Source organism: Molossus molossus, unplaced genomic scaffold (genome assembly GCF_014108415.1).
Source record: "Molossus molossus isolate mMolMol1 unplaced genomic scaffold, mMolMol1.p scaffold_m16_p_4, whole genome shotgun sequence".
Taxonomy (NCBI): Eukaryota; Metazoa; Chordata; class Mammalia; order Chiroptera; family Molossidae; genus Molossus; species Molossus molossus.
The window spans coordinates 42,127,712-42,140,538 of record NW_023425377.1 but is presented as its reverse complement, the minus strand read 5'-3'; the positions used below and the strand labels follow the sequence as shown (position 1 = coordinate 42,140,538).

Below are 12,827 nucleotides of genomic sequence, written 5' to 3'. Positions count from 1 at the left end.
TTTTCCATGGAGAAACTTTTGGTGGAAGTTAACTGTAATGACAGGACATGTGGTATGCACTTTGTGACACTTTGAAGCATTGTGGAACTTTCATTCCTTTCCCTAAAGGGAGTTTTACTAAATCTTTTGGAATTCACTGTAAGTGAATCCCACAGTATACCTATGTTTCTTCTCCTTCTCCTTCTTCTTCTTGTTTTTTGGTAAGAAGTCTGGATTTTATTTTCACTGACATGACTGACATACATTCTTTCTTCAAATAATAGCTCCGAGGGAATCAGGATGTACAAACTGTTCAGGAAATATTGAAATGTAAAATTAATTAGACCAGAACAGGTGTTGCCTATTAGTATGTCTAGACTCGTACTGTCCAACAGAACTTTCTGCAGTGATGAAATGTTTCCATCTGTGTTGTCCACTATAGTAGCCACTAGCCACATGTGGCTTTAGCAGTTGAAGTATGGCTGCGATGGAACTGATTCTTTGATTTTATTTAATTTTAATGTATTTACTTTTAAATAGCCATATGTAGTTAGTGGCTACTTATAGGAAAACAGAATCTAGAGAATTTCTTGACCATTATGAAAGTGTAGAATGAGTCATGCCACTCTTTTGTCATTTTGGTTTTTTCTTTTGTCTTTTAGGATGCTGACTTCAGTCGGTTACTTTGCTCTGTCTCTCAACTCTCCTAATTTACATGGAGATGCCTACCTGAACTGTTTCCTCTCTGCCCTGATTGAAGTCCCAGCTTACATTACAGCCTGGCTGCTCCTGCGAACCCTGCCCAGGCGTTATATCATAGCTGGGGTGCTGTTCTTGGGAGGAGGTGTGCTTCTCTTAATTCAGTTGGTACCCACAGGTAAGAAGTTAACCAAGAGTAACAGCTTGACGGAAAAGATCGACACCTTGACTTAGGCTAATCATTGGTCACTGCTCCCTGTTTATGTAGCTTTGTCATATACCATTTATAAGTAAATTAGACAAATGATAGCTAACTATGGAACTTCCTGTGTTCAAAATAACACTCCTCAAACAGATGAGTCAGCCTTGGAGAACTGGAAGTCATTACCTACAAAGGAAAAATAATGCTCCCAGTCATCCCCTTCATAGAAACATTCACCTAAAGCCTCAAACCTCTTTCTTGAAATCATAACCTCGATTCTCAATTTCTTGGTACTTTCTAACCTTTTCCTGAGGTGTGTATTCAAGTACAAGAGTTAGTAGTACACACCAGTCAGAAAGAATATATGTACCCCCATGTTCATAGCAGCACTATTGACAATAGCTAAGATCTGGAAACAGCCCAAGTGTCCATCAGTAGACGAATGGATAAAAAAGCAGTGGTACATATACACAATGGAGTACTATGCAGCTGTAAGAAAGAAAGATCTCTTATCCTTTGAGACGACATGGAGGGACCTGGAAAGTATTATCCTAAGCAAAACAGAGAAAGACAAATATCACATGATCTCACTTTTTTGTGGAATATGAGGAACATAACAGTCTGAGGAATAGGGTAGACCCAGAGACGTGGAAGTAGGGTACAGACTGACAACCCTCAGAAGAGGGAGTGGGGCGGGGAGGGAAGAGATAAACCACAGAACTTACATGCATATATGCATAACCAATGGGCATGGACAACAAAGCCAGGTATGGGGTAGGGGGGATGGGGAGGAAGGTCTCAGTGGGGAAAAAAGAGAGAAACATCTGTAACAAAAATAAGTTAATAAAAATAAATAAATAAATATATAATTTCCCTTGAGCTGCTCTTTCTACATCTGTAAAACAGAGATGCCAATACCTGCCCTTCCCCCCACATGGCCATGCTCAGGACCAGAGGGGCTCTAAAACAGACAATGTGCTATCTGAAGTTGGGGTGTTCTGGTAAAAAAGATCCCTTCAAAGTCCATGTGATATGACAACTGTCCCCACCATCACTACCCCCACCCCAGCAGCCACCCGGCCAGTTCTTGGGCCCTCAGCCACCAGGAGGCCGTCAGACTGCAGGGGGCGCCCAGACCTGCTCTGCCTGCAGGACCTGCTCACCACCTCCTCCCCTCCCCTCACCCCCAAGTCTACAAGCTTCAGCAAATAATAAGGGACATTATTAATCACTAAAAACCCTTCAAAGATGCAAATTAAAACAACTATGAGGTATCACCTCACGCCTGTCAGAATGGCCACCATCAACAAATCATCAAACAACTGGAGGGACCTCAAGAATATTATGCTAAGCGAAATAAGCCAATTAGAGAAAGACAAATACCACATGATCTGCTTATTTGTGGAATATAATGAACAAGGTGGGCTGATGAATGAAATAGACCCAGAGACATAGAAAGGAGTAGGGTTCAGACTGACAAACCTCAGAGGAGGGGCGGGCAGAGGGATTGGAAGAGATGAACCAAAGAACTTATAGGCACCTATGCATAACCAGTGGACATAGAAAACAATGCTGAGGGGGTGGGAGGGTGGGATAGAAAGGAGGGTGTCCAGGGGGGAAAAAGGAGAAACATCTGTAACAAAAATAAATAAATAAATATTGGGAGAAAAATTCTCAAAAAAAAGTTAGTAGTACATGCCAGTTCCAGTATAAATTCAGTGGTTTGTAGGGTCTGTAATGGTTTAGTTAAAGAGCATGAAAAGGGACACATGCTTCCTTTTCCCCTTATGTCTAACATTCTCATATTATTAAATTGTTAAGGCAATAGATTATTGATACATAGTATTTTACATAGAAATATGTATTTCTTAATAACAATAAACAGGATAGAAAGCATTAGTCTTTCCTTTTGAAGATTAAATATAACTATATTGCCCTGGCCAGTGTGGCTTTGAGGTTAGAGCGTCGACCTGCACACTGAAGGTTCACAGGTTCAATTGCCCATCAAAGGCACATACCTGGGTTGCAAGTTCGATCCCCAGTCTTTGTCATGGTGTGTGTGGGAGGCAACCAATCGATGTTTCTTTCTCACATCAATGTTTCTCTCTCTGTCTCTCTACCCCCTCCTGAAAGCAATGGAGAAAATATCCTCAGGTGACAATAAAAACAAAACAAATAAGCAAAAAAACTTAACTATATTAACTTGCTAACAATTTACCATGAAAGTGTAACAAGTAAAAGTGGACAAAGGTCACTGAGTGCGTAAATTATCTAGAATAACAGTACAGCAAAGCACAAAGCAATCCCTCACTCTTCATCTTTGTCCATGTCAATTATTATGACATTTTAAGAGAAAGTGTTATTTGGGGAATATCTTTACATTGTAAAAAGCATGCTCATTCAAGCAAAGAGGACAATAAACGCAAGTGAGTTGAGAACATATCTCTTCTAAAAGCACCCCTGTTTGTACTGCGTCTCTTTTCCAGAATACAACTTCTTGTCCATTGGTATGGTGATGCTAGGAAAGTTCGGGATCACCTCTGCTTTCTCCATGCTGTACGTCTTCACCGCAGAGCTCTATCCAACCCTGGTCAGAAACATGGCTGTGGGGGTCACATCCATGGCCTCCAGAGTGGGCAGCATCATAGCGCCCTACTTCGTGTACCTTGGTGAGATACATCGTATCATTTTGTTCTTTTTTTAAAATATAAAAGTAATATATTTTCATTGTGAAAATTCAAACAGCATAGAAAGTACTGAAAAAAAGTATAAGTTTATTTATTCTCTCTCAGCTCTCCAAATCACAGCCCTAAAAGTAATTAATATTAACAGTTTGATGAATAGCCCTACACATATTTTGCTTTATTATATATATATGTATATTTTTTTAAACACACAAACAAAATTATATATATAGTTTCACAACTTTTTAAACTTAATATTGTATCAGACTATCTTTATTGGTATATATATTTCTCTAACCTTTTTAGTTAGTAGCTAGTCTTCCAATGTATGTATATACATAATTTATTTAACTAGGTTTAATGGATGAACATTTAGGCCATGTCCAGGTTTTTGTTATTACAAATAATACTACAATGAACATTTCCCTATGTCCTACACCCTTTATTTGTTTGATTGTGTATATTTGGATTCGTGGGTTTCTTGAGCAATTTAAAAATGTTATAAAGCCCTGGCCGGTTTGGCTCAGCGGTTAGAGCGCCCACCTGCGGTCCGGAGAGACCCGGGTTCGGTTCCCGCTAAGGGCATGTACCTTGGTTGCAGTTTGTCCCTGACCCTGGTTGGTCGTGCGGGTGGCAGCCACTCGATGTGTCCCTTTCACATCGATGTTTCTCTCTCTCCCTCCCACTCTGTCTGTACAAAAAATGGAAAAATGTCCTCAGGTGAGGATAAAAATAAATAAATAAATAAATAAATAAATAAATAAATAAATAAATAAATAAATAAATAAATAAAAATGTTATAGATATTGCCAGATTGACCTATTGCCAGATTGACCTCTAAATATTGCACCCATTTACAATCTAACTATCAGTACATGAGCATGCCTGTTTCTCCATATCCTCACCAGCAATGAAAATTATCCAGTTTTTAATCATTGATAATCTGTTATGTGAAAACTGGATATCGTTGTTGCTTTCATTTTCATTTCTTTAATTATAATGAGGTTGAGTATTTTTTATATATATTTAACATTCTATTTATTTTTCAGTGACCTAACTGTTCATGTCTTTTGCCCAACTTTCTAATGGTTTTTTCAACATTTTATCTTTTTTAAAAATATGTTTTTTATTGATTTTTCAGAGAGAGAAGAAAGGAGAAAGAGATAGAAACATCAATGTGAGAAACATGGATTGGCTGCCTCCTGCATGCCCCCTACTGGGGATCGAGCCCGCAACCCAGGCATGTGCCCTGAACCCCAGGCATGTGCCTGATCCCCAGGCATGTGCCCTGAACCCCAGGCATGTGTCTGATCCCCAGGCATGTGCTCTGATCAGGAATTGAACCAGGACCTCTCATTCTATGGGACGATGCTCAATCCACTGAGCCACACCGGCTGGGCAACATTTTATCTTTTATTTGTGAGAGGTCTTTGTGATTAAAAAAAATTAGCCCTTTGTATATATGTTGTAAATATTTTGCCTAGTTTATAATTTACATTTTGACTTTATGATATATTTTGCAATGCAGGAAATTTTAATTTTTATATAGTCAAATTTATCAAAAGGAAATACCACCCCAAGGGCCTTTAGTGGGATGTTCAGTGGATGCAAGATCTGGCACTCCAAGCCTAATCTTCATTAAGGACTCTACTGATAAGAGATATAAATACACCTCCTTATTCCTCTTGGTCCTCCACTGGTTACCTACTAGTTCGAACACACACACATACACATCCCCAAAGAATATATGAATTCTTGAGAAAGGTACATTCGATCCTCACAGAGAAACTCTTTCCTATCTTAAACATCCTCTGCACAGCTGCCCTAAATAACACCCAAGAAAGCACAGTATTATGTGAAATGGTGTTGTTTCCACTTTGTTCTTCCCTATACAGTCGTCCCTCGTTTATCGCGGTTAATCCGTTCCAGACTCTAGCGGTTGCACCTGGCATTGAAGGATCCCTGGGGTGCTCGAATACATAGGCCTACAGTCCATACGTACAATAATTTAATTTTAATTTGCAATGCAGGGGTGTATAATTGACTCAGACAACTGAGCACACGCTGTATCATTTTCACTGTCTTGATCAACTTTTTAATGAATATATTTAAAAAGACCGTGATAGAGTGAAGCCACAAAAGTCGAAGCGTGAAGTGGTGAGGGACAACTGTACTTTCAAATCATGCTGATACAGTCTAACAGTGGACCACTGATACATGAAAAACGGAGAAGTCTGAGACAGAGCTTTCTATTTCAGTCGCTACTCCTGTTAGTGACACATAGGCCCCAGAAAAGTTTCGAGATTAATGGGGTTTTTTTGTCAAATGAAATTCTTGTGTGTGTTATTCCTCTGTAATCTCTATGCAGATGGGAAGCAAAATAAGGACCTATTATTCTCCTGAGTGACACTGTACAAAGAAGAGGTGGAATGATTCTTCTAATAATAAATAAAACCAAGACTTATAAATGCTGCAAAAAAAACCCAAAGCACTGCTTTCCTGGTGCCTGGCATTTATTGATTTAAATTGGATGGAACATATTGCTTAGATTTTTTTTAGAGTCTCATGATTCTGTGGACCTAGCTTTCCACCTCATCCTACTGGTTTGGGCCAAAGCAAAGGTCACACCAGTCATGATGGCCAGTACCTGTCCCTGAGACATCCTGGTCAACCTCTTTCTCTTTGATACCTTCCCATTCCCCCGTGTCCAATTCCCTCCACCTTCGAAGGAGAACTTTGCTAGGCAAGGATTTCTATCAAAGGAAGATCTGTCCCACGTGATTATATGGTCGCTTAGAGAATACCAGTTGACACGAAAGACCTTCTGATAATGCAGAATTAAGTAGGTAAATGATTGTGGCAATGCAGAGGCAATGGCATAAACCAAAAACAAATGGTATATTTTGCATACATTTTAACTTCTGAAAATGTTCTGATTTAGAACTGCTGTCAAATACTGTTTGCCACCTTTACAAAATGATTCTCGAGAGCTTCTGGAGAATCCCTCTTTCTAATTGGTGTCCCATGCCTTACAGGTGCTTACAACAGAGTCCTGCCCTACATGGTCATGGGCAGCCTGACCGTCCTGATTGGAATCATCACTCTGTTTTTCCCTGAAAGTTTTGGAATGACTCTACCGGAGACCTTAGAGGAGATGCAGAAAGTGAAATGGTAAGTGGAACTTTAAAAAATGATATCAAAATTCTGCAGAAAGAATAAACATGCAAGAATAGCTAGGAAGTTTCTCAAAAATAAGAGGAATAAGTGGAAAGTAGCTCTCTCATATAATAAAGTATATTATTATGCAGTGGTAGTAAAAACAATGATGCTAATGGTATGGGAATAGAAATCACTGGAATAGAGTTCAGAATTAAACCCAAGGAAATATCAGAGTTCAGTATATGATAAAATAGCAATTAAAAAGCAGTGAGGAAAAGTTAGATTATTCAGTAAAAGATATTAGAACATTCAACTAGCCATTTTGGATACATAAAAACTTGAATCCTACTTCAAAATGCATCCATATAAATTCCAGTAAGATTAAAAATTGAGGCCTAAAAAATGTAAAATTATAAATGTACCAGAAGAAAACATAAGTAATTTTATAACTTGCAAGAAGGCCTTTCTTAGCATAATATGAAAAACAAAGAGCCATAAAGGAAAAGACTGATATATCTAATTATGCAACTTTAGAAATTGTTGGCACAGAAAAAAAGAAACCATAAATAAAGGCAAAGGTCAACAAGCCAGGAGGAAAATATTTACAATACACAATATAAACCCAGGGCTGGTATACCTAATATTCTAAAAGCTCATGGTGATTAGTAGGGAAAAAGACAAACAAATCAGTAGGAAAACTAGCAAAGGCCATGACCTTCTGTAGTTTACAGAAAAGAACATTTCAGTGGTAGATATGTAGATAGATATATAGATAAATGAAAAATACTCATCCACATTAATTAAAAATATATGAAATAAAATAATTCAGTATAATTTTTTTGGCCTAAGAGCTTATGAGGATTTTTCCTCCTGATACCAACCAATTCTGACAGCTACTGGCCTATAGTTTAACTCAGTTCTTACACTAACTACCTGGAGTTTGCATCAGGCTCCACAGGTTTAAGGGTTCAATCTCCCAAGACTGCCCTTACTTCAGATGCCAGCCACAGGTGTCAGGTCCCCCGGTGATTCACACTTCTGTCCAACTCGGCTATGAAGATGGGTGTTTCCACAACCCCTCCTGAGTGACGACTGGTGATTTGCTAGAATTCAGGAAAACACTTTCCTTACTATTACTGGTTTATCATAAAGGATACAAGTGAACTGCCAGATGAAGAGGTACACAGGGTGAGGTCCAGAAGGGTCCAGAGTTCAGGAGCTCCTTCTGTCCCTGTGGAGTGGGGGAGTGCCACCAACCTGGCACATGGGCGTGCCCACCAATTCAGAGGCCCTCCGAACCCCAGTGTGTAGCAGGTTTTATGGAGGCATGGTCAGGTACCAATTCAATCTCCAGCCCTTCCTCCCTCCACGAAGGTGAGGGGATGAGGTGAAAGTTCCAGTCTTCTAATTAAGGCTTGGTTTTTCTGGTGACCAGTTCCCATCCTGAAGTTATCTAGCAGGGCTCAGCCAAGAGTTGAACAAAAGACAAGACACTCCTATTACCCCTATCTCTCAGGAAATGACAAGAGATTTAAGAGCTCTATATTGGGAATGGGGACAAAATCAAATATCTTTCTTCGATATCACAAACTGGCAAACAGTTCAAAGATAAGTGGTATGGTGGGAGAAATTTAGATTCTAGAATAAAACTGCCTGGCTTCAAACCCCACCTCTACTGCATAAAGTTGGGGAAATTAAATTTGGGGGTAAACTTAATTTTTACTAAACTTCAATATTCACATCAGTTATGTGGGGATAGTTCCTATGGCTATTGTAAGGTTATCACGTGTTTTTAGTGCCTGGCCATAATAAAGGTAGTCATGTGAATGAACTCTGATCTCTGCCAGAACACGTACAGCCAAAGGTGCCTATTTTTTTTTTTTTTTTTAATCCTCATCCGAGGACATTTTTCCATTTTTTGTACAGACAGAGTGGGAGGGAGAGAGAGAGAGAGAGAGAGAGAGAGAAACATCGATGCGAAAGAGACACATTGAGTGGCCGCCTCCCACACAGCCCTGACCCAACCAGGGCCAGGGACAAACTGCAACCGAGGTACATGCCCTTTAGCGGAAACCGAACCCCGGTCTCTCTGGACCACAGGCCGATGCTCTAACCGCTGAGCGAAACCGGCCAGGGCATAAGCTGTTTTCTTGTAATGATACAACCACTTTAATATCTACTTTAACTCGCCAAAAACTTCATTCTTACCAATCTAGCCTTTCCTTGGGGAAACTAAGAGTGTAAATTCTGGGTTTTGTTTATTAAGAAAGTGACTCCAAATATTCAAAATAATAAAATATTAGTTCTAGACCTCTGAGGTTCTTATTAGAGTTGCAATAATTACTTGTTCATTGACTGCAGAAATGTTTTTCAGTGTCAGTTTAGAATTTTGAATAAGAGAGTCGTGGATATTTCATTTTCTTTGGCACCCATCTTATTTTCAGGTTCAGGTTTGGGAAAAAAACAAGAGATTCAATGGACAATGAAGAAAATCCCAAAGTTCTAATAACTTCATTCTGATAAAATGTCTACCCCACCTGGTGAACTGAAGAACAGATGCATACGACTCTGAAGAAACCAGAGCCTTCCCTGATTAAGTGGACTGACTATTGACGGGCCCTGCTGCTGAGAAGTGCTTGTCATAGAGCAAATGCTGGACCGCTCTTCCAGATAATCTCCTTATGTTTTAAAAACTAACCATTTCTATAGAGTCCTCCTTACTAATTAATTCAGTGAAATGGGTTTGTAAGATTGTTTGATAATGTATTGGTTAAGGATTGGTCAGTTCACATAAAAATTAACACTCATTTCCAAACATACAACTGCTATCCCAAATAAAAAGAATGTCATTGTATTCACCCAACTGTCAGGTGACAACAGTGTGTGTGTGTATATATATAAATGAACCACCACATTCAAAATTATAGTCGTTTCTGCCGTGAACTCATCTATTGCTATAATCAGATGACTAGGCAGCATTCCTAGACAGAAAATTTTATACAACCCTTTGAGAGGAATTAATGGCAGATGTTAAGAGCGTTTTGCAAGAGATCAAGTAGCCTGGCTCCTGTGGCCTGTCGGTCTTTAAGAAGGGAAATTAAAGTGAACTGCCATTTGACCCAGTGATCACACTTCTAGGAATATACCCTAAGAAGCCTGAAACACCAATCAGAAAGAATATATGTACCCCCATGTTCATAGCAGCACTATTTACAGTAGCTAAGATCTGGAAACAGCCCGAGTGTCCAGTAGACAAATGGATAAAAAAGCAGTGGTACATATACACAATGGACTATTATGCAGCTGTAAGAAAGAAGGATCTCTTATCCTTTGAGACGACATGAAGGGACCTGGAAAGTATTATCCTAAGCGAAACAAGCCAAGTAGAGAAAGACAAATATCACATGATCTCACTTATTTGTGGAATACAGTGAACATAACAGTCTGAGGAACAGGGTAGACCCAGAGACTGACAATCCTCAGAAGAGGGGGTTGGGGGGAGATAAGCCACAGAACTTACATGCATGTACGCATAACTGATGGACATGGACAACAAAGCTGAGGGTGGGACAGGGAAAGATGGGGAGGAGGGTGTCAATGGGGGAAAAAGGAGAAACATCTGTAACAAAAATAAATTAATTTAAAAAAATTAAAAAAGAAGTGAACCAGTGCAGTTCCTAGCTACAATGTCAGAGCTATAGCTCACAGCCTATTGAAAGATCCACCTTTGTAGTCCTCTCTCTGAGCACATGACTACGCCTTCTGTTTCCTAAGACTGGCTTAAGAGATATTTTACTGGTAACAGAGAATCAGGAAAACCACAAAACAGATTGGTAGAAATGGGTTGTATGCCCCACAGCCCAGAGGGTTCAGCACCCAGGAAGAAAGCTGTCCAAGTTAACCATCTAGAGAGCCTTTTAACATAGTTCTTTCCATTAATACACCTTCCTAAGCACGGTGTGCAGCTGTATTCTTCCCCACCAGCGGTGCGTCTGATCAGCAATGGCAGAACCTCTGTTCCATGAATGAGCAGCGTAAAAGATAAAAGCTACCATAAGCTCAAAAAATAAATGTCAACTCTATGTTGTACCATGCTTTAGGCTGAGATGATAACTTATGAAGAAGTTATTCGTGAAGACTTGGGGCAGCATGTCTCTGAGAATGACCTTTGAACATTTCCAGGGCCACGGTGTGTGCACGGAAATAGGCAGCCACGGGTTTTTAATATGTTGCTTGGTGGCATCATCTCCTGAAAATAATTATCCCCAAATTCAACTTTCACTGTCTAAACATTCTTTTTTTTTAAGCTATTTTAAATTTTTATTAAACATTCTCCTAAAAGCATTATTTTACCCCATATCTTACTGAATTATAAGAAATAACATTAGCATTAGAGACAATTTTTTAAAAAGAAAGAAAAACTAGGGAGAAAGGTAAATGTGAATAATTAATTAAACTAAATATATGAAAAGGAAAATTATAACAAAGGACTGAGAGCTTTATAAACTTGAATTAATAAGAGATTATAATTTTTAAAGTGTGTATCTCAAAGCAAATTTATCGTTAAAATTATTTAAAACTGATTTTTTTCAAGAATGAAACTAATTTAAAAATCTTTTTATTTTAAATATAGGCTTGTGTTCAGCAATAAAGTTTTCCTCCAAGCTCTGATCATACTTCTTTTATTTAGATTTAGGAAGAAAATACCATTCTGATGGCACAAAATGCAAAATTAAAAAAATTTTAAATCCCAGTACAGAATTTTAAGAACCATCATTGAAAAATAGATTAAGGTTATTAAGTACAAAACATTAATTACTGGCCAGCTTCTGGTATTTTGTTTCCCCCCTAGTTCTCCCAAGGAAAACTTAAATTGAATCTTCAGTAGAATAATCCTTAAATATACTTCATAAGCAAAATGAGAGCTTTTGTTTACATCGTTTTTAGATTTTGCTGTTCCTAATTTTATTCTGAAACTCAATTTTACCCAAAACCACAATTACCATATTAACTTTGTAATGCACAGTTGTATGCAATTCAGCAAAGCAGTAGTATACCACAAGGCTCTATTCACCCAGAGCTTAGGAAAAACAGGACTGGTCACACCCATTTAAAAACAGATCTCATGCTATTTGCCAGTGCATGGTTTCAGTCTAAGTTCTGACAGTGAAATATATGAATATATATCTGTTAAGTCTTATGTTGATTCTCAAAGGTAGGCACAGGAACTTCACAGTTTAGCTTTGCCCAGCTGGAGTTGAAGGTTTTGTAACTTCACAGCCAGACTCATATTGCCAGTGATTTTCAATTTGCCTTGAAAGAAGGCCGACTGAGGATTCATTTTACCAATCATTAAAGCCATCAAGCCCGAGTCAGCCATTGTGATTGTGCAGTCAGCCTTCTTATCTGAGTTAGGAAGCACTGATCCTTTGCCATTCATCACATCCACCACCCAGGTGGCTTCTTTGCCCCCAGGGCCATTCTTCACCTTGTAGGCAAAAATACCTCCAATTTTCTTCACAGACTATTCCCCTTCCTCTTCAAGCTTCTTCTCAATCTCCTTAAAGACAAGATTTGCCTTAAATCCTTCAACTGCAGAGGTGGTTGGAGCAGACTCAATTTGATGAGTTCTGGCAGTCTCGGGAAAACCCATCTTGTAGATTGTGACAACTACAGCTCCTCCAAGGATTAAATTATGCTGCAGAGCAACCTTTGCCTGTCTAAACATTTTTCAAAGGAACCTTTGATGTAACATCTTGATATACTCCTTATTTTGAAATCCTTTTTTAGAACTTTTCTGGTTAGCTCAGAATTTGTTCTCTATACTGCCATATTTCTAACACATATTTTATATCCTACTGATTGCTTCTACATTTTGAATGTTATGTGTGAAATCCACTAGAATATCTTAGAATAGCTTATGCTTGGTCACTGGGGATACAGGTGAGCAGCTTTATCCAGCTAGTGCTTTTATCTCCCCCACTGATGCAGCCTGTACCACAGAGAGGAGGTCATGCTGACTCCCAAGAAGCTCTCCGTGAAATTCGTTCCCACCAGCAGTGACCATTCATTCACTCTGCTGTGCTCTTCTGGTACTTGTTACC

General features: G+C 38.9%; 1 protein-coding gene and 1 pseudogene across 3 annotated transcripts in view; one reads left to right on the top strand and one right to left on the bottom strand.

Annotated features, from left to right (window-relative positions):
• The window catches only part of SLC22A4 (solute carrier family 22 member 4), a 42,499-nt gene extending 32,898 nt beyond the window's left edge, over positions 1-9,601 (top strand). Inside the window, exons 5-8 of one of the 3 annotated variants that reach the window (XM_036281690.1) lie at positions 642-856; positions 3,367-3,549; positions 6,600-6,735; positions 9,168-9,601. In XM_036281690.1, the coding sequence (XP_036137583.1) occupies positions 642-856; positions 3,367-3,549; positions 6,600-6,735; positions 9,168-9,243 (610 nt within the window). In that variant the 3' untranslated portion in view covers positions 9,244-9,601. The remainder of the gene's footprint in view (positions 1-641; positions 857-3,366; positions 3,550-6,599; positions 6,736-9,167) is intronic. The other 2 variants (XM_036281688.1, XM_036281689.1) reach the window with 2 other exon arrangements.
• Positions 9,602-11,953: 2,352 nt separating this feature from the next.
• Positions 11,954-12,391, bottom strand: LOC118643575 (annotated as a pseudogene).
• Positions 12,392-12,827: the final 436 nt, after the last annotated feature.